This window comes from Typha latifolia, chromosome 9 (genome assembly GCF_019914945.1).
Source record: "Typha latifolia isolate L0001 chromosome 9, TyphaL0001v2, whole genome shotgun sequence".
Classification (NCBI taxonomy): domain Eukaryota; kingdom Viridiplantae; phylum Streptophyta; class Magnoliopsida; order Poales; family Typhaceae; genus Typha; species Typha latifolia.
Window position 1 is genome coordinate 7,998,123 of NC_133094.1, and position 22,241 is coordinate 8,020,363.

The 22,241-nt window shown below is 35.8% G+C and overlaps 1 protein-coding gene across 2 annotated transcripts; it reads left to right on the forward strand.

Moving 5' to 3' along the window:
• The first annotated feature begins 657 nt into the window (after positions 1 to 657).
• LOC140795444 (protein HEAT INTOLERANT 4-like) lies at positions 658 to 18,089 on the forward strand. 2 transcript variants are annotated; one of them, XR_012110300.1, is made up of 15 exons: positions 686 to 985; positions 1,309 to 1,347; positions 1,527 to 1,580; positions 1,667 to 1,730; positions 1,923 to 1,981; positions 3,447 to 3,571; positions 3,696 to 3,755; positions 4,503 to 4,561; positions 15,143 to 15,216; positions 16,697 to 16,735; positions 16,879 to 16,941; positions 17,111 to 17,158; positions 17,247 to 17,375; positions 17,627 to 17,748; positions 17,871 to 18,089. XR_012110300.1 is itself a non-coding variant. In XM_073147997.1 (14 exons), the coding sequence occupies exons 1-14, from the start codon at positions 797 to 799 to the stop codon at positions 17,672 to 17,674; spliced, it is 1,050 nt and encodes a 349-aa protein (XP_073004098.1). In that variant the 5' UTR covers positions 658 to 796; the 3' UTR covers positions 17,675 to 18,089. The 2 variants fall into 2 exon arrangements, 1 of the variants encoding a protein (XP_073004098.1); XM_073147997.1 differs by having other exon boundaries at positions 658 to 985; positions 17,627 to 18,089.
• Positions 18,090 to 22,241: the final 4,152 nt, after the last annotated feature.

Sequence of the window (22,241 nt, forward strand, 5' to 3'; positions counted from 1 at the left end):
TTTTGATGTTTAAATTTATGTATTATTTATTTTTATAAATAAAATTTAAAATATAGCTAGTTTGATCAAAAACTTTTAGGCTAATTTCAATTTTGGAATAAGGGTGGAATATGCATCATAATTTTTAATACTAGAAGAAGAGAACTAATAATAGTATAAGTTATTCTAATTTTTAGTTCAATACTAATTTATAGAGTAATAATTATATTTGATGTGATATAAAGTTGATATTAAATATTAAAGAATAATAAAATTGTATTAGGAATTGGTGATATTTTAACCAAATGATAAAATACCCTTAACTAAGTGCATGTTAAAATAGAAGTGGTAAATAGCATTTTTTTGAAATAATAATATTTTTTATTAAAACCGCGCACTTAAATACTCTATATATCTATACTATATAAAAAAATTACTGTGCATTGTGGGGGTAATGGAGGGTTCAGACTATGGGGGTAATACTCTATATACTCTATATACCTACTACTCCATCGGTTCTCCTCCAATTTGGCTCGGATTCGGGCTTGGGCTCAGGCTCGAGCTCGACTAGAGTTGAGCGGAGCGGAGCTGAGCCGAGCCTAAATATTAAACTAGGCTTGAAAATAATTTTGACCCGCGCCTGACCTAGAGCCGGCTCGGCTCGTTTACACCCGTAGTTCCCCTCTTCAAATTTGGGATAGACCGCGTTCGCCTCAAGCACAGATCCCCCGTCTTCTTCCTTCGCTCCGTATCTCTCTTCATCCTCCCAGAACCCTAACCCTAATACTAACCCTAGCTTCGGCGATCGGATTCAGATATGAGGAAGCCTAAGGCGTCGACGGCGGCAAAGAAGAGGTGGGCCGCGACGAAGGACGAAAAGGGCAGCAGTAAGTCACCGGAGGATCTCCCGAAGCAGTCGACCAAGGCGACTAGCAAGGGGAAGCGCGTCAAGGCCCCTCCTAAGCCCAAGCAGGAGCCCGAGTTCTTCCCCGAGAAGAGGAATCTGGTTAGGTTTTCGATTTGGTTTTTGCGGATTCTTTACTCCGTTTATGAATCAAATTTCTGTATAAAATCCCTTAAATGCATCATCAGCATCAGCATCATCATCATCATCATCATCATCATCATTATTATTATTATTATTATTATTATTATTATTATTATTATTTTCAATTCAGTGTAGAAATCGCCATACTTTTAGGGAAACCTACTTGTTTTTCAGCTGGCACGCTTCCTTGTGATTAGGCATTTGTGTTTTGGATTTTACTTATTTTGGTCTACTCATAAGAATGGTATCCTCTTATTTGGAATGATTGTTTCTGTACGTAGGAGGATCTGTGGCAAGCGGCTTTCCCTGTTGGAACTGAGGTTTGTTTCTGAACTTTCTTATAGTATAAACGTTACTCTTAATTCTTTACTTGATTCGTACAGAAATGCATGTAAGGTGCGATTTGCCTTTGTTTCACCAGGCACTACTATATTTTTTATAATTCATCTCATAAATTATCTCCAGTTGTTATAACATGTGTCCTTTTTGTATCTTACAGTGGGAAAATATGGATAAGCTTCAGGAGATCAATTGGAACTTCTCTAATCTAGAGGTGGAGCTAGTGGATCATATTGTTAGTTAAAATTTTCAGGGTATGTATTTCATTATAGTGGCGTGAGCTTTACATACTGTGTGCAGAATGCTTTTGAGGAAGGAGGAGAGCTTTATGGGAAGAAGGTCTATATGTTTGGTAGCACTGAACGTAAGCTGTTTACTACACATATTCACTTTATTGTAGCTAACTACACATTATAAATTTATAATAGTAGTAGATGTCACAAACTATTTTCTTTTTCAAAATTTAACTGGTGAAGATAATAAATATGCATGATTATTGAGACAATAAGGTAACAATAATTGAACTTATTTGTTTTCTCTTTGTCTTGCTTTGCAGCTCAGCTATTAGTTTTAAATGGCGAACAGAAAGTCATACTTATCCCTATTGTGGTCGCTGTGAGTACCAAATATTATTGTTTCCCATTTAAACTAAACCTTGACTATATTTTTATATTGCTTACATATTATTTTTCTGTTAAGGTTCTTGGCCATATGTACAATGTCAAGTTTGATCATCTATATAACTGATTAATAGGGAGGTGAACATATGTTTTTTGCAAAACATGCTTGTAATTTTCTTAGACAACATATCTATATAATTGATTAATAGAGAGGTGAATATATGTTTTTCGCAAAACATGCTTGTAATTTTCTTAGACAACATATCCTTAGCATATGCAGGTACAGTTATCAGGTGGAAAAATCTTCATGATGAACCTAATTCACCTAGACAATGAAATATGATATTCCAGTAGGTTATGCCATTTGTATACATTTTACTTCATTAGCATGCCATTTTTGGTTTTCATTTTTATTTAGTTGGTACTATTTCTAATTAAGATTCACGACGGAAAGTGCAAAGTGAATTAGAACCCATCCAATGAATAAGAAATTGGGAGAATAGTTTCTTTATTAATCATTTATTTAGACTATTCCGGACGTCACTTCTTTGGTATATTAAATGCTTTGGAAAGGCGCCTATCTTCTGCACCAACATGACACTGGTTTTTGTGAACATTCGGCAAATGTCACATTGTCTGAGAATTTATTTTGAGTCTGAGAATTTATTTTGAGTCTGAGAATTTATTTTGAGTCTGAGAATTTATTTTTGAGATTTATATTGGACTTTTGTCCGGATAAATATGTGTGTTTTTCTCTAAATAATTCCGAAGCATGTTTCTTCAAACTTCTCATGTGTTTGTCCTATCTTAATTGTAGACTCGTTGTGCATAATGTACATGAAAGAGCAGCGGGGAAAAGACATTGATTTGGAATGATAGAATTAAGAAATGTAGCATGCCGGAATAAGATGTTTTCATTCTCTTCCCTGTCCTCCCCCTTTGTTATTCTGATATTCAGTCAAGCCTCTCTCTGTTCCAACAGCTTAAAGTTGAGGGGAGATAGGAATTCAGCTTTTCCTTGATGGCCTTCTTTTGCACAATCAATAGAATCTCACTTAGTGAGTATCAGTTATGAATGTAATGAAGATGAATATGAGAGGATGTAGGGAAATAGCTGTTGGTGATTACCATCTTTAACAAAGTTTCTTTTCAGTGGGATATGAAGTTTTTGTGAGTACACTTGCAAATACTATAATTTCATTCTATATTGGAGTAGGTGTTTCTGGATTCATCATATTGCATAAGTATTACTTCATAGATATAAGTTTATCCTAGATTTGTTCATCACTGGAAGTTCTGAGCTGACCTAATATTGCCTCTTAATTATTTGTATGCTCATTTTTGTGTGTCTTTATTTGTTTTGAATTTTTATTATGCTGTAACTTCTTGGTTGTATCAGTTGGTTTTAATTTTTAATGGTAATCACTTTGTTGAACTCTTGCATTGTATCTGTTGAGCAGGTGGTCTCTCCTATTCCACCATCTGATAAGATTGGTATAAAATCTGTACAAAGGGAGAATGAGGAAATAATTCCGATGAAGGCAATGAAAATGGCATGGGTGCCATATGTTCCACTAGAGGACCGGTATGTTTATTCTAAGTTTTCATGCTTTGTCTTATTTGAATCTCAAGCTTTCCACCAGTTGTTACTGTTAAAATTTTCTACCAGAAGTTACGTTCTATTATTATTTTCTTGCCTCTTGTTATAGGCAAAGTCAAGTTGATAGATTACATACTCAAATTTATACACTGGGTTGCACCCAAAGAAGGTAATTTCTGTCCTTTTCTTTTATTTACCTTTTCCATGATTTTTATTTAGGTCAGTTCTTCAAATATCTTGTCATTTTCTAGTTTATACGTACTACATAGTACTATAATGTTCTAATTATGTTATGTACTCTCTGGTCTCCACTAGAATGTATTCTTTATGTACATATGATCCTTCCTTTTTCTTCTCAGGTGCATTTGCACAATATATCTGCTGACATATTTGTTCTTACTATTTCAGTCCCTTTTGTTCTCCGGGATACGGGAAAGGCTATATTAACTATTAATGTTCCCAAACCAAATGAATATTAGTATTTTAGGGTCATAAAGCTATTGTGTTCCTATATAGCTCATGCAATGGATGTAAAAGTTGGGAACAATTTTCACTTTGTTTGTTCTCATGATTTCATGCAGGTTATTATGTGTCATTAGAATACAATAATAGTTGACATCAGAGTGAAGCTATCTTATGAGATATATGTCAGGATTTTTATGTCATTCTAGATAACAATCTCTTGGCTTATATGATTTTTTTGATCTAGAGCCAAAATGCTGGGATCATCTTTAGAAAGTTATTTGGTTTCATTGCCATCGATAGGGATGCCTCATGCTCCTCTATCCATCTTCCCAATTTTTTTTATTTAATTTTTCCTGTTAGATTATGATATGACAGGACCTTTCTATTTTTCTTATATAGCAAGTTAGAATTTTTATCATAATACAAGGTTATATATTGAATGTTCATGCAGGTCTGCGCTGAAGCTTCTGAAAACTGAACGTGTCAAACAGTACGATTATTGCCTTCCTTGTAAGTTAACATCTCTCTTTTGGCAACCCTTGTTATATCAATATGCAATTCAATTTGTTTGATCTGCCTCTTATGGATTAAACTTTGTGACAAGGATGAGTCATTTTTAATTAGTTGTTCCCTTTCCTCCTTGTTTTCCCCTTCTTTTTATGGAACATTAAATGTTTGATCAGCAGGTGATTAGTTTATGCAGAAAATATTTGCCGCATATGTCATGTTAACCTAGGCTGAGAACTTGATTTCTTTACTTATTTGGGTTCGGGCTGATCTAGGACATACTCTTCGATTGCAGATTTGAGAAGAATAAGTAGAAAAAATAACCAAATATTCACCAACCGGGGTGTCAACATCTACCGACGTCGGAATCCACCAATAAACACTTAATATGTGAATCTCAAAATATTCATTAACTAATAAAAAGAGGATTACAAGCCTTTATATAAATAAAACAAAGCAAATGATAAAAAGACGAAAATAAGGCTAGTCAAAACCCTCTATAAGCTAGAGAGGCACAGGTGCATCCTTTTTGTGCCTACGAGAGTAAATGTGACGAATAGTAGTGTCCACACTAACTCTCTTATGGTAGAAGAAACTTGACTCAGTCGAGTGGGGATGTGAACGGCTCCGATGGTACTCCAAGATATCAGGGTCAAGCTGCTGTAACTCCTCGCGAGTAATTCATGTATAATTAGATTTTGGTCAACCTTGCTACTGACGTTGGAATCCACCAACAAACATTTAATATGTGAATTTCAAAATATTCATTAACCAATAAAAAGAGGATTACAAGTTTTTATAGAAACAAAACAAGGCAAATGATAAAAAGACGAAAATCAGGCTAGTCCAAACCCTTTATAAGCTAGAGAGCCACGAGTGCAGCCCTTTTGTGCCTACAAGAGTAAACGTGATGAATAGTGGTGCCACGCTAACTCTCCTAGAGGAAGAAACTTGACTCAGTCGAGTGTGGGTGTGAACGGCTCTAATAGTACTCTAAGATGTCAGGATCAAGCTGCTGTAACTCCTCGCAAGTGATCCACGTATAATCAGACTCTGGTCGACCTTGCCAGTGAACTAGAAAATAGTGAGCCTCTCCTTCTGTAGTAAATGTTATTTTATAATCTAAAATAACATTTAATTTTTCTTGTAGTGTGGATGAAAATGAGAAATAATGGGTGGTATATCAGATATGTCTAGAATAGTAGCGGATGTAATTTATGTTTTAGTGAGGGTATTCATATACAATTGGTAAGCCACTAAATTCTCAATATTAAAAGTACAATTAATGCTATAATCAGAGAGACTATTAATGACATAAGCATTTGTCTTTATACGTTGCGAAACTTGGAAAGGTCAGCACTATAAGCATGCAACTTCTAAATAGCTCTTGAAGGAAATTGTCCGGGTCTGACACGAATCATAACATGATTTCTTACATTAAACTTCTTTGCACGCTTATGCAAGTCGGCATTTATTCTATACTAAAAATTACTTGCCTCAATTTGCTTAGTGATTTCATGATGTAAAGAATGAACATGATGTACAAATGCTTCGGCAAACTTAGAGACTCTAGTATGAAATGACATAGACAATAGATCTAAATGTTTGCGTGCTTTAAAACCATAAACAACTTTAAGCGGGTTCATGCTTATAGACCTATTGATGGAGTTATTATATGCAAATTGGGCTACAGAAAGAATGACATCTCAATTTTTGTTATAATTACCCACGAGACATCGCAAAAGATTTCTAAGACTATGATTGACGACCTTAGTTTGACTGTCGGTTTGTGAATGATAGGTTGTAGAGAACTTCAACTTTGTGCTAACCATCTACCATAAGATTTTCCAAAAATAGCTCATAAAGCGAACATCTCGGTTGGATACAATAGTTTTTAGAAGATCATATAATTTGACTATATGGGCAAAATATAATTTTGCCACATATGAATCTTCAGAGGTTTTTACAAGGAATGAAATAAGCCATCTTATCCATGACTACAAAGATAGAATCATTTTTTTCAAAGGTGCAAGGTAATCCACGGATAATCCATACATCATGTCATAGGTGATCAGGCACAAGAAATGGGGTGTAAAGTCCAGTGTTTTGCTTTCGGGTTTGCCAGTCGATGGGTCCTATATTGACCAACTAATTTTGCTATGTCACGCTTGAGACTTAGCTAATAGAATTGGTGTTCAACTTCTTTAATGGTCTTATCATGTCTAAAATGACTTGACAGGCCATCAGCATGGATCTCCCAAACTAGGTGGTCCCGTATGGATGTACATGGAATACAAAGCTTGTTAGTCCTAAACAAGTGATTGTCATGGAGGGAATAACTGCTCAAAGCTACGTTCGGGTCACTCAGTAAAGTGAGAACAATTTCTCCAAAGTCCGGACAAGGCATATAGTCTTATCTTCATTTGTCAAATCTTGTGACTTTAATGCTAATGGCAGATAGAAGTTTAACTCGCCTGCTAAGTGTATCAACCTCCTTATTCTCAACCCCAGCTTTATGCTTGAGTACAAAAGTGTACTCCTGTAAGAATTCGATCCAACGAGCATGTTTCGAATTTAGTTTCTTCTGAGAATTTAAGAATTAAAGAGCTTAGGGGTTAGAATGAAGGAGAAATTCATGTGAAGTAAGTAATGGCACTAATAACGCAAAGTTTGAATAACCGTATATAATTTCTTATTGTAAGTGGAGTATTTTTGTTTGGTCTCATTTAATTTCTTGCTGAAATTGGCAGCATGATGGCTTTCCTGGCTAGGAACATCGCCAATCCTGATGCCTAAGGCATCACATTCTATCTCAAAAGGTTTTAGAAAAGTTAGGAAAAGCATTATAGACGCCACATTTATTTTTCTCTTAATTTCTTCAAAAGTTTTACTTGCCGATTTACAACAATGAAAATTCCCTTTCTTCAAGCCAGCAATGATTAGGGACATGATAGTACTAAACCCTCAAATGAAGTGTCGATAAAAAGTAGCGAGGCCATGAAAACTACGCACATCATGAATGTTTCGTGGTTTCGGCCAATCAATGATTGTCTTGATCTTTTCAAGGCTGGCATGGACTCTTTCAAATGTAAGCATAAACCCTAAGAAGATAACTTGATCCATAAAAAAAGAACAATTCTTCCTATTGCCATAGAGTCGAGCAACACAAAGTGCAAGACAAACTTGACGCAAATGGTCCAAGTGAAACTCCTTCGACTATAAATCAAAATGTCATCAAAGTAGATCGTAAGAAATTTTCTCATGAATAGTTAAAGCATTGTGTCATAACACGCATGAAAGTGCTTAGGGCATTAGATAGTCTGAAAGGTATCACCAACCATTCATACAACTCATCTTTTATCTTAAAAGCGGTCTTCCACTCATCGCTAGAGCAAATTTGGATATGATGATAATCACTTTTGAGATTGATCTTCAAGAATATTGAAGTTTCTATCATCAGGTCTAGCATGTCATCAAGCCGTGGAATGGAAAACAATATTTAATTGTTATTCTATTGATTGCTTAACTATCAACACACATACATTAATACTCATCTTTCTTTGGCGTGAGCAAGGTAGGAACGCAAGCACTTAAGCTCTCGTGAATGAAACCCTTTTGTAAGAAGTTCATTACTTGATGTTGTGATTCAGCATGTTCCTTGGGGCTCATTCAATAGTGTGGCCAGTTTGGAAAATAAGCTTTAGAGACTAAATCAATTGCATGTTGAATATCACGCAAAAGAGGCAATTGATCTAGAAGATCATCCGGGAGCACATCTTAAAACTCATTTAGTATAGGAGCTGTTTTTTCAGCTGATGGTGTGAGGGTAGGGTTCTCAACTTCATGAGTTATCAAGGCAAACACAATAGTGCTTTTTTTGTTTTCTTTTCAAATTCTTTGGAATTTATTACGTGCAAACCCTTTTTACTAGGAGCGTTTTTCTTGTTGTCTTTGTTAATTATTTTTGGTCGCACAAGATTTATCTTAAATCTTCTTGTCATCAAAAGTGAAGAAGTACGAGTTGGAACGTCCAAAGATGGTCACGTCACAATCAAATAACTAAGGGCAGCCCAAAATAATTTGCCGTACGTCCATCGGCACAATATCACACCACGCGCTTTCCTTATAAAAAAAAGAAAGTAATAGGAATTAGGCATCTCTCATTTATGGCGATCGAGGAATCATTGGCCTAAGATATCTTATAAGGGTTTGTGTGAGGTATAAATTTTAACATTAAGCAAGATATAACGTTAGAAGAGATGGTGTTAATGCAACTTTTACTGTCGATGATAACCTTGCAATCTTTGGTCCCACATTTGATATAAGTGTGTAATATTGCATTCCTTCGCCAATCATCGACCTTTCGGGATTGTATCAAAGCGCAACAAACGATATCAATAATATGATTATCGTAATCACGATTGCCGTCTCTATCGTGGATGTCACTAAGGTAGGCTCATAAACTTGTTTATCGAGCTTGTCTTCTCCTATTGTGTCATCCTGTTCCCCAAGGTAAAGGGTCTTTCGAGGGCAGTTTGAGGCTACGCGACCAACCTGTCTATATTTGTAACATTGACGGGGGGGGGGGGTAATTAACATGTGTAGTTTCATAGAGGAGCCATTTTTGTCAGATTGGGCAGGTGCGGTGGTTTGGGTAGTATTGAAAGGTATCGCTGTTGTTTGAGTTTTTACACCAGTCGGTGCGTTGTTGGGATGTGTGCGCCCAACTAGTTGCCTAGGCAATTATTGCATATTAACTATCTCGTAGTTTAACGCCAAAGTGTAAACCTGATCTAAGGAGGTAACCTCTCAGAAAACTCTCTCCCAATGCCGTTATCAAGGCCATGCCTAAAATTATTCTCTCATCCTTCACAACACTACACCTCAATATATACTCAAATTAGGAGACATATTCGCTCATAGATCTATTCTCTTATCTAAAATTATTCCATTGATTCAAAAGGTCACCAAGATAAGAGTGTGGCAAGTATTTTTCTTTTATTTCATCTTAATAAATGATATGGAGGTTAATTTCATCGCACTAGGATTTGCTCTATACTTTGCTAAAATAATTTGGCTCAACCGACTAGTTTCATTTGAGCAAATTTAATTTTTTAGTTTTTTGGTAGATCATATTACTGAAAGAAGTGGTCCATTTTACGGAGCCAGTCAGTAAACACAGCAGGATTTAAATAACCGTAAAAAATGGGGGCTTTAACCTTAATGTTCTTTATAGGTTGATCTTTATGGTTTTGAAATTCTCTAAAAGCAGCATTGCCTCTAAACCCTCTATTATTGTGAAGATTAAATGTATCTTTATGATAATTTTGTCTGGGGAGCTCTCTTTCATGCTTCTTTTATGGTGAGGATAGTGTGGGGCTTGTCGATGGGTATCGGTATTAGATGCGGCACGCTTGACACTCATGCTGGATGCATCGATGTCACTCTTGTTCTCATATTGTTCACGACCTATCTCAATAGTTTCAAGACGGGCATTGAAGTCGTCCAATCTAGTCATAATATCTTCAATAGACTCTTGTAAAAATCTACGAAGATCTTACAAAGCATTGGGTTTCATGATAAATTGGGATGGTGTGCTAGAGACTACCCTATTATTACGAAGGTTCATTCAATGTGTCTTCACTAGTGAGGGAACAAATGCAAAAAATAAATAATGAAACACAAATTAGGAGATCACGGCGAACAATAAGAGAGTAATAGACAGAATAATCTGCAACCATTTATGAAGTTTTCAATAAAAGCATCAGATTTAGCAGAAAGTTGCAAACCGGTAGTACACGCTTCCGAGAACAAGATAGTTGTTTTAGATATGTTAAGATTTTCTATCTAACCTAGCTAGTTTTACCATTAATATTAATTGTTTTGATTTGAGTAAATAATATAAGTAGGTAGGCAGTAGCAGTCTAAGTCTTAAGCATGTGTTAATGAAATAAATACAAGATTGTGATCCATACTAAAAAAAAGACAGTTGCTATTTAAAGATTGATAAATAACACTAAAGAAAAGAAGGATATTACCGAATTTTACAAATCCACTTTCAGTGGCAGCAGTGGCGGCGGCGGTAGTGGCAGTGGCTGCGGTAGGCGGCAGTGGTGGTTGGTGGCAGTAGCAGTGGTAATGTCAGTGGCGACGGTGGTAGTGACAATAGTAGCTACGGCGGCGACGATGGCAACGACAGCGGCGGTTGTTGTGAAGGCTGTAGGAGGCACCGATGGGAATGGTGGTGGTGCAGGCTGTAGAGGCCATAGGGAGCAAAGGTGGCGGCGGCACAGGTTGCGGAGGCCGCAAGGAGTGACAGTGAGGCAGTGTCATTGTCGGTTGGAGTGTTGATAGTGAAGGTGACGACAGAAGGTGGAGGGGTGCCGTCGAAAGGTGAAAGTTGTGGGGAGGAGCATCAATGTTTGTGTTAGTGGTAGGGGGGTAGCGGCATAGAGGTAAGTGGAGGATGGTAGGGTTTTGGGTTTGGGGAAGGGAGATCGGAGGAAGAAGATGAAGGTTTGGGTGTTGGGTTATTAGGTTAAGTGGGTTTGGGTTATTGGGTTGATGGGTTAAGTGGGTTTGGGTTATTGGGCTGAGTTTGGTTTTGGCTTAAGTGATGGTGGAGGGGTTTGGGTTAATGTGTTTAGTTAGTCAGCGGGCTTTGGATTAATGGGTTTGGTTTAGGTAAGTGGATTTGGGTTTGATTTGGAGGGAAAATGTGTATTTTGAAAATTAAATAAAAGGTAATTTAAATTTTCGGAGGTTTAGGAAGTTTACAAAGTTTTGATAATAAAGGTACTAATCTTAAATTTAAGGAAACAAATTGAGGTAAATAAGGAAAACAATTATCTCCTAAATCTGAACTTCGTAAGTTCGAAATTTCGAAATTCAAAACTCAGAGATAAAAAGGAAACAATAATATGAATTTCAGAATTTTGATTTTGATTTTATTTTAACAGAGACGTTATTTGCTGTTTTTTTCTTTTTTTGACCTACAATGGGTAGAGAAGATGATCTATTGAATAAAACTTACTTTTGAAGATTTTCTAACTTTGTGTGGAGATTTAGTGATGGTGATGGTTTCTTTTGTCCCTTGCCAATGATAATCTTCTCGTGCAACTCAGTTCTGGAACTTGATGTTGATGGGCAACGAACTTTGTAGTGCTCTGGTGTTTGTGGACTGATTGATCTGACGAAGAAAAGTTGTAGTACGGCGTGGAATCTAGGAAGTGGAGTATCCATAAACTGAAAATCAATTGGCTCTGAACCAAAGCTGATACAGGATAAACTCTTTGATTATAGATTTGAGAAGAACAAGTAGGAAAAGTCCTCAAATTTAGGGAATTCACCAATCGAAGTGTCAGAATCCATCGACATTGGAATCTACCAACAAACACTCAATATGTGAAAACTTTTAAAATATTCATTAGCCAATTAAAAGAGGATTACAAGTCCTTATATATGCAAACAAAGCAAAAGATAGAAAGATAAAAATAGCCCTATAAAGTTAGTCAAAACCCTCGTTAAACTAGAGAGCCACGGGTGCATTCCTCTTGTGCCTACGAGAGTAAACGTGATGAATGGTGGTGTTCATACCACAAGCCCTCTGGAAAAGTAGAGAATCATTTTAGTCAAAAAGTAAATTATACTTTTGCAATTATACCTAAAACGAAAGAGTTAATTTGCCAATGAGGAGGTTTTCTAGATAAAATATGGGTAATTATTTACAATTTTTTATTTTTTTCTAGTACTAACTTGTAAAACCTAATTGGTTTAGTACTTCTATCCACGTTTGCTCACTAATTCTTAATTGAGCTTTTGACAGCCTTTAGCAAAATTCCTAGTTCTTATATTCATGATTTCTTGGCTGAACTATAAATTTGAAACAACATTAAGTTTTATCCTAATTGAGAGCTCAGTCATCCTCGAAATAATTTTCTTTTATCTTTTTTTTACTCATATAGTTCTTTTCTTAGACATTTCAATTTTTGCTCATATAGGATTTCTAGTTAAGATTTCACGTAGGGAGTTTATTCTTGAGTTAGTAACCCATGGATTTGTATGAAATATAATCTTATCAAGAAAATGCTTGTTAAGTCTAGGTCGACTGTTAAAGGTGAAGAGGCATAACATGTTTAGCTTGACTTGATATGAATTTGATGAAAAAAAGATCTATTGTTTTTAGTTAACTTTTATTCTTCTGCAATTGATTTGAATTTTCTCAGGTTACTGATTTGCCTTTTTGTGTAGCAAAAAGGAACTTTTATGTGATTTGTGAGATTAAAAATGCTTCAATCTAAAGAATTATATGATTTGTGATAATATGAAACAAGTGCAGTGTTATGGACTAGATCTGGACGTAAAAAAATTATGAAAATTTAGATGGTGGTAGCCTCATGAGATAGGGTTCTAATGGCTTTGATTTTTCGTCAATCGGATGTATGGATGAAAGGATATAATTAAAATAGTGGAGCAAGGTCAGAACGAGGCAAAATATAATATCCGACGTTGCGGCGGTCATCAGAGAGTGGCAGACGGCTAAGGGCGGTGGTGGACGGCCGTATGGTAGGGTGGCTACTGCAGGTGATGGTGGCTATGGGTTGGATGTCGAATTTAAGTTTCTAACTTAGATCTTCTAAGAAAATGAAGACGATCTAACGACTATGATAAAAACGGTAAATGCGAGAATATGAAAATAATTAAACTTAATTAATTCTCAATGCTTGGATGCTTAGATAAATAAAGCCCAGCTTCTCTATATATAGAGGTCGGGTACAACGAGTTCTACTGGAACTTAGCCCTAAATGTTTATACGATTCGAACTAGGACTTACCTTTGAGGCTTACATGACTTAATTGAACTTGTCTTAGAGGCTTACATGACTTAATTGAACTTGCCTTAGTGGCTTACATGGCTTAACTAGGTTTGTCTTAAGGGTTTACATTAATGATAAACATGATCTACTTAGTGGCTTACATGGCTTAACTAGGTTTGTCTTAAGGGTTTACATTAATGATAAACATGACCTAGAGATAAACATGACTTAGCTAAATCAGCCTTCCTTATTCTTCTTGAAATTTTTCTTCATTATGCCATAGATAGAGTACTAATTTAGAGAAACTTTAAATACAAAAGTTGTAGATTAGGACGTCTTCCATCTTCTTCAAGTGGTCTCGTAATATTTAGTCAATTGTTAATATCTGCAGAATATTTTCCTAAAACTGCACAGAAGTTAACGAACTTAGCTAATTAAATAAACTCTAACCTACTTAGATTTTAACTCAACTACATAAGCAGAATAAATAAGATAACTAGACTCAATTTATCAAATCCAATGTCCTCGTAATGCAATCCGATCTGACCTGGTTTGCATCATGCAGAGATTATGGTTATCTATTATTTTAATTCATATTTAATACATCTTACTTTGAGTCAACAAGGGCTGTCAAAATAATCAATTCTGCTCGAGCTCAGCTCAATAAGGCTCGATCAAACTCGGCTCGAAAATAATTTCAAGCCAAGCTTGATCATGAGCCTGGTCAATCATATAGATTCCTTAAGTCTTGAAATAACTATTAAATACTATATATATAATATTATTAAAATTTCTATGCTATACTATAATTCTTTTATATTTTAATATTTACTTATGTTGATTGTTATGTATTATGATCCTATAGAGCTTAATTCTAAAATTTGATCTTGTCATATCTTTTCTAAATACATGAATATCTCTATTAGTTTATATTTTTGAAGTAGGCCTTATTTTAAGCTTGATTCAAATCTAATCTTAATTTAATTCAAACTTGATCAAGCTCGAAATTTAGCTTGAATTGATTAAGGCTTAAAATTGCTTATTGATTGGCTCGTTTAGACTCAAGCTCGGCTCGAGCTCAAAATTAGCTCAAAATTGGCTCGAATTAAACAAATTTTAATTCAAGCTTGATCACAAATATATGCTCGAAATTAATTTCAATTTAAGCTTGATTGGAGCTAGGCTCGATCAAGCTCGGGTTAATTACACCCTACGGTCAGCCCATTAGATCTATTAATCCAGTTTCGAACTCGACGTTAACATGCCTTGCCTGAGTAGTGAACATAATTGATGAAAATTACCTATTCCTTTGCTTCAAGCATCTCATGAGTAAAGGAGCTCATAATTATTGTGTTTGGCTTAATATTTCATTATTGGAATATTTTTGATCAAATTTTCGTTCAGTTATTGATAAGAACTGCAGATTTATCAGCTAATGCATCTTCTGTTTTTCTGGAGTTTCATATGGTTTGATAATACTATTCTCCTTTCAACTGTGTTTGTAATTATAGCAAACAGAGTTTATAACTAGTAGATCCACCTATTTAAACTTGAAGCTGTGTCTTCTTTCATGTTGCCCTTAATGTGAAAACAACAATTTGTACAAAATGTCTATAGTCTGACCTTATTGTGTCATTGCTTTTGTATTGAAGCCTTCTATTGGATATTCATTTGAAGTAACACTTTATCACTTAAAATCAGTTATAATCTTTATGACTTCTTTGTTTTAATCCATACTTAACTAGCAAATTTCATATGATGTTTGGCAGATTTCCAGCCTCTGAAAGCTGATGATGATGAAGAAGACACTGTTGTTAATATCATGTATCCCTTAGAACCTCCGGTGAGTTCAAACTTATTTTTTATTAATGTGTTAATTTTCTAATAACTCTTACCTTTCGTGAAGATGACTTCTTTACTTTTCTAATAGTTAATTTTGTCTTTAGCAATTCATCTATTGTAATGTCATTTAGTATATACATCGAGCGAAAGTTGGATCTACAAGGTTTTACCTATTGTCTCTTTTATTATGTTGTAATTAGGTGAGCTAAAGTTGTTACTTTCTGCTAGCATGTTGCTCTTCTTAGCTGAGGAAGTAGGTTGGGCAGAGATCAGGTCAAGATCTACCTAACTGGAGTAAGGAGCAGTTGACCTGTAGATCTATGTGGTTTTTGTTGCTGTACAAGATATATTGGTCTTTTTATTAAATTCTGATGTGGCTGCTGCTTTCTCCATGAATGTAAGCTCCTAGAGGAGCTAGTAGGTTTGGTGTGAGTCAGTCAACTTGTTCACTCTTTTGGATTAAGGACCACTTAGTTATGGTTTTTAGATCAGGGGAATAAAGGGTCCTCACTGTCCGATTACTTTGGCATAGTTTTGAAAAAGTGAGAAGCTAGAAGGATTAAGGCGAGTTCAGTGGATTAGTATTAGTATAAAGAGAGGGGCACCTTGGCAGGTTGGTGCATGGATGAATACTGCTGGCAGGTGGAGGAGGATGAAAACGAAGATGTCTCAAATCGATGAGAAGGGGAGGGGATTGACAGGGATTAGAAAGAAAATTGAGATTCAGAGAAGTCTGAATTCTAATGTTGTGAAAGGAGGTGAGAAAGATTTTGAAAAGAGGAAGACGATGAGGAGGAAATGAGAGTTAAAAGAAGAAGAAAATGAGAGGCAAGAGGAGGGAATAGATGGAGAAGCGAAGGCTCTAGATTTATCATTTTAGTCCACCCAATAAGTGAGATGACATTAACCATCTATTATTGTAATGGTAGCTTCATGATGCTGGTCGTATAATTCAAGTATGACTTGATTGAGCCACCTGATTATCTGCCTTTGCCTATTCCTGATTTGCCCCTTGAAGCAAATGCATTCACTTTTGATCAGTTGGGTTTGGTTTGCTGAAGGTTTCTGTCGAAGTTGCTACTTGCGGTAAAAAGAAATTGTAGGAAAGCTGCCTGCTCCATAATAGTTGCAAGGGGTGGATGCACAAATATTGAGTTAACATCTCTGCCTCTTCATTTTTCACATGTAAAAGCTCCTTTCACGCTAGAGTGGACAAAAAACTGTCATCTTTACAAATTCTATAGAAACTATTTTTGCATCTCATATGCCATTTGATGCATTTCTGCTGCTTGGAACATGATGCCGTTTATACCTAGTTAGGCTCCATAACTTTTCGGTTTTTTTATCACTTCTTTGAGCATGTGATCTCTGAATGGCTATTGAAAATTTCTCAATCCATGGTTTGCACTTAAAATGTTAACTACTTCTCATGTAATCTCATAGTATTTCAGAATTTTAATGCACCCATGCATTCTATGCAGATTGTCTGTGACTTTGACTGGGATTTGGATGATCTTGAGGTATTTATATACCTGCATTTTTCTAGCTATATATTACAAATACCCTGCATTGTTATAGCTATATTATGTTGTAACGTCTTGTTTGCACTTTGAACATTGGTCTACTTGTGTTAGTCTATAAATATACTTTTCACAACATGCAGGAATTTACTACTGAACTTATTAAGGAGGAGGCACTTCCAGAAGATCAGAAAGATGCATTCAAGGTACTTCAACTAAATTAAGAGGCATGCTTCTCTAGTACTTGCTATTTATGTTAGTTGCATGCTTGTAACTTGTAAACCTTCCAATGGACCATGCCCAAGAGATGGTCTTTGCACATATTCAAGTCTGTTATTTATTATAATTATCTGCTATGTATGTCTTTGCTCTCAGGATTATGTAAAGGAGCAGGTTAGAGAGAGAAAGAAAGCACAAAAGCAGGTACAAGTTTTAGATTTCATATATGTTCCTGTTCTAAGATGAAAGGCACTCTATTATTTTTAATACTCCTGTTTCAATGTATCTGCAGTCTAGAGAAGCCCGGAGAAAAGCTATTGAAGATATGGACCCGCAAACAAAAGCTGCATTTGAAAATATGCGGTTTTATAAGTTCTACCCTGTACAAACACCGGATACACCTGATATAAGCCAAGTAAAGGTATACAAGTTCTTGCTTTAGTTGTCAGATTGTGCTGCAACCATCTTTCTGTTATAGTAGAGACAATGAGTCTGACTTTTCCCAATTATGAAGAATATAAATATCTGTTGAGGTGACTTTGAGTGCTTCAGACCACCTAAGAAATGTCAGTAGACATTGGACAAGCCAATGTCGCTCCTAAAAAATGCTTTCTGGTTGGTATATCTTGTTCAGATTAGATGGATTCTTATACGCTGTTTTACCTTATGCAGGTTCCTTACATAAACAGATACTATGGGAAAGCTCATGTTGTAATGTAGATGGGGACGACTTTAAGTTGTCTTGTTATACAACCCTGCCAAGTTTGAGCTTTCCTGCTGGAAGATACTAGAAGGTGAATTTTGAGATCTGAGCTGGCTGGCAGAAGAGTGGCTTCTCTCTTCTCCCATGGTGTGATGAAACTGGCTGTTTTTCTTTTTAAAATTTTTATTTTACTGTAGTTTTTTAGCATTGCAGGTATTAAAGATGTCTGAGATTATACTAGCTCTTGGGGTAGCCCTAGTAACATTCTTTTGTGCCTTTTATCCTCTGGCTGTTTGGAAGTGAGTTGCTTGTAATTTACGAGGAGGGAAATTATTTATTTCCAATTTGTAGCGGCTGTTGTACTTCTAATGTAGTACTGAAGTCAAATGCTACATTTCTTTCAAAGATAGTAAAGCTGAAATGCTTACGGTAGCATGTGCATAACTTGTTACTAGGTTGCAAGAAATTTAATCCAGCTGTGCTTGTTTAAGTCATTTGAATTCTAGCTCGTACTATCTCGTGTTATTTTGATCCTTATGAAATTTAATCCGCATTGCTCTAGTGGAAATTAAGTTTGCCCCTTGAACTCACGAGTAGTGGACTTGATAGCTTGTCCTGCGTAATTAATTGGGTTAAAACCGATGGGATTTGATGAGACTTGAATAGAAACCCATATTAATTATTCTTGCACATGTTGCTCGTATTTTCTTAGGCCCCCTCCCACTTGTGGAATAGCAATAGGTTTCTTTTAGAATAGGTTCATATCCGGGTGTAGTAATTAAATAATATTTTATCTTATTCTAGTATATTATTTTAATATTCTCTTTTATTTTATTTTATATAACTTTTAAAAACTAATTTATTAATACCTTAAAATTATAAGCTATAGAGTGATTTCGATCTCTCTCTCTTTTCTAGAAAGTCAGCCATGGCATCTGTCATCGAGCCTATTGTCGAGCTCCCTCAACCTGCTCCCTCAACTTTTGCATACATCTCTGACGAAGCACTGCGACCACACTTCACACCACTTCTTTGACGAAGCACTACGACCAAGCTTCGCACACAGTCTCTTTGTAGGAGCACACTCTCCCATCTCTTCGATTAACCAACAAGAGGCAACTAAGGTGATCATTTTCGATCAACGAGCAATCATTGAGGAGCAAAGTGTGATATTTAAATGGTATATTATTGTGTAATTTTTTATTTTCTTTACAGAGAAGATTCTGCAAAAATGTTATAACACCAGCATTAAACAGATATGCATAGGAGGGTAAAAACGAAGCAGACTACGGGGTTATAATCAAGAAGAGTACAGGATTATAACCCTACATACAATTACAATGCGGATTTATAATCCACATTACTACACAGTGCGAGATTCTAACCCGCATACCCAAGTTAGGGTTATAACCCTGCATACCCACATACTGCGGGGTTATGACCCCGTAGTGTGAGAACATCGACTCCCCCTTCTTCGCTGTCTACAAGAAGCTTGCGTTCAACCTCCTCCGCTTGCTTAACCTTACTCCTGACCTCTACGACGTGCTCATCTTCGGCCTCCGATCCGATCTTTCCTTCTTAACCCCGAGGTCTTTCTCTCCTCCCTCCTCTCCTACCTCCTCCCTCGCCACCTCTCTGACTCCCACGCCGCGCTCAACGTCGTATTGACCTCCCCTTCCCCCATCCCTTCGCTTAACTACCGTCCTTAACTATGACGATCTCATCCTCTTCTAAAATGCCTCCCCACCCCTCATCGACCGTGTCTCCCTATGGTGGGGCAACATCTCTGCCCTCCTTATGGTGGGGCAACGTCGTCGTCAAGTCCGTGTGCAGTAGCATCAATGAACACCAGAGTGCAGAATTATAACCCAGCATAGTGCGGGGTAATACCCTACACACCTAAGTGCGGGGTTATAATCTCGCTCTATAACCTTGCACAATGCAGGAAAGTTCGTAGTAGAAAAGCCCCATACTATTTACTATTTAACATATAGTCAAGCGTGTTTTCGTATTGTGCTTGGATGCCGGATGTAACTATTACACCTTATACTACTATTGAACTAAATAGTACAATAGCTTATATTAATATTAGCACTCTTCTTTTGGTATTAAAAATTAGAATACTTATGACTATTTCACCCTTATTCTACAAGTGAACAGGGGCTTATATCTGTTGTTATGTAGTATCTTGAAGAAGTTCCAAAGGACGCTGCCTTCATCTTAGATAAATACGATTTATCACATGTACCACTGTATTAACCGCCTCAGCCCAAAACCTTTGAGGAACCTTTTTAGCATGAAGCATAACTCTAGCCATTTCCTACACAACACGGTTCTTTCTCTCCACAATCTCGTTCTGTTGTGGAGTTATAAGAGCTGAAAATTCATACTGAATATCAAGAGAATCACAAAATATGAAAAAAAATAATTATTTTCAAATTCTCTAACATGATCAGAATGGATCCTAACTAGGGTAGTAGATTTTTCATTCTACAGTTTCAAACATAGTGATTTAAAAACTTCAAAAGTTTTAGACTTCTCACGTAAAAAAATAACCCAGGTATATCTGGAGTAATCATCGACCATTAAGAATATATACTGTTTACCTCCAAGAGTTTCCATTTTTGTTGGACCCATTAAGTCCATATGGACTAATTGTAACCAATATTTTGAAAGGCGACCGCGGATGGCGGGCGGTCACCCCACCGCCTAGCGCCTAGGCGAAAGACGGGCGACAAGGCGAGTGACAAGGCAGTCTAACATTTTTAATATAAAAAAATTATAAATAAATAAATAAATATATATAATATACATAATCACAATTCACAACCATAATAACATAAATACATAAATAGCAACAAGTTCTAAAATAAAATACTAAATAATGTAATCACAATTCACAACCATAATAATATAATCACAATTCATAACCACAATAACATAACCACAATTCACAACTATAATAACATAAATACATAATCAAAGATTCAAAATTATCACAACCATAAGTTCCTAGCAACAAGTTCACAATCATAACAAATAATATGATAAAACATATCAAAATTATAAGGTCTATAACAAATAACATATAATCAAAAATTCAAAATTATCAAGTTCATAACAAGTTCACAACTATAACATAAAGGCCATCTTCTAATCTTCTTCACAATCTATGGGAGGAACTTCATCTACCAAAAGATTATCATCGGAATCATCATCAAATTCTAGCTTAACATCATCCTCATCATCTGTTTCTTCATCCGACTCAATTAATTGCTCATCTAGAGAAGTGGAAGGAGTGCTACCAGTAGTAGCTTGAGTAGATCTACTGCTCATCCTTGATCTTAAATATTCTTCGGCTCCTAATGCTTCTGTCACCATCTCCCAAGTTAACCCTTCACCTGGAAAGATCTCTTGCTCTAAATTATCATTATCCAACCATTCCCTTGCATTATTTCTTTCTTTTGAAATGACTGGATCATTCTCTTTCGCTATCTTTCGATCCTTCATTCTTGCATTAAATTGTACATAAACAAGATCATTTAGCCCCTTCACTTCCAATCTATTTATCTTCTTTGAATGAATCTAAAATCATCAAATCAAAGATTAAATCAATTTGATTAATGATATATTACCCATTCAAAGGAGCTCCAATTTCTTTCACATCCTGAGGAGCTACATGTTAAATTAAGAATCTTAACCACCATACATTTCAAGTAGGGGGCACCGGCTCCATATACACTCCACTAATGAGCTATAACCATAAAAATTAAAAAGTAACTTAGTAACATACAAAGAATAAAACTGTAAAAGTATATTTTACACTTTTACAACATATGCTAATTAATAATTATTACCTAGGTTGAATTCATCATTGTTAACTTCTCTTGTTAATCTTGCTAGCAGTCTCCCAAATATCCTAGTGGCATCCTTATATGCTTTCATCTCCACATTTGAAATGTGAATTTGAATGGCTTGATCTGGATAAAAGTTCTCAATACAACTAAGAACACCATCCATTACATTAAAGTTAGTCTCCATCTCATCCAAATCTCTATAAAAATAGTATGGATTTAAGTAATATGCAGCAGCATGGAGATGTGTATCAACCTTTCTATTTGTGTAATGATCAATTGCATCTAGAAAAAGCTTAGAAGATGTCTCATTATTATTAAAAATATTCTTTATTTCTTTCTTGACATCTTTCAACCCACCATATATGAATCTCATTGGTGGCTTTCTTTCACTATCAACAACTCGTAGCAACTTCACCAAAGGAGTGAATACTTTAACTACTAATGACACTTGCCTCCAAAATTGGTTATTGAGGATAGTAGAATAAACTCTCTTTCCTTTCGCAGTTTTTGACCATTTGCAACATAAAACTTCATCGGAAGTAAACATAAGCCTTAATTTTTCTTTCTTCTCCAAAAGACTCTGTAATGTGAGAAATGAAGTGGCAAATCTTGTAACCCCGGGTCTCACGATCTCCCTTTTTTGTGTAAACTGACGCATCAAACACAATGTTTTGTGATGTCCATAAATGAACACAGTGATTTCCCTTCCACGTTTAATTAAACCCTT

Coding starts and splice junctions, on each gene's coding strand:
- LOC140795444 (XM_073147997.1), top strand. CDS start 797: ATGAGGAAGCCTAAGGCGTCGACGGCGGCAAAGAAGAGGTGGGCCGCG. Junction 1,348..1,526: donor CTTTCCCTGTTGGAACTGAG/GTTTGTTTCTGA, acceptor TGTATCTTACAG/TGGGAAAATATGGATAAGCT. Junction 1,982..3,446: donor TTATCCCTATTGTGGTCGCT/GTGAGTACCAAA, acceptor TCTGTTGAGCAG/GTGGTCTCTCCTATTCCACC.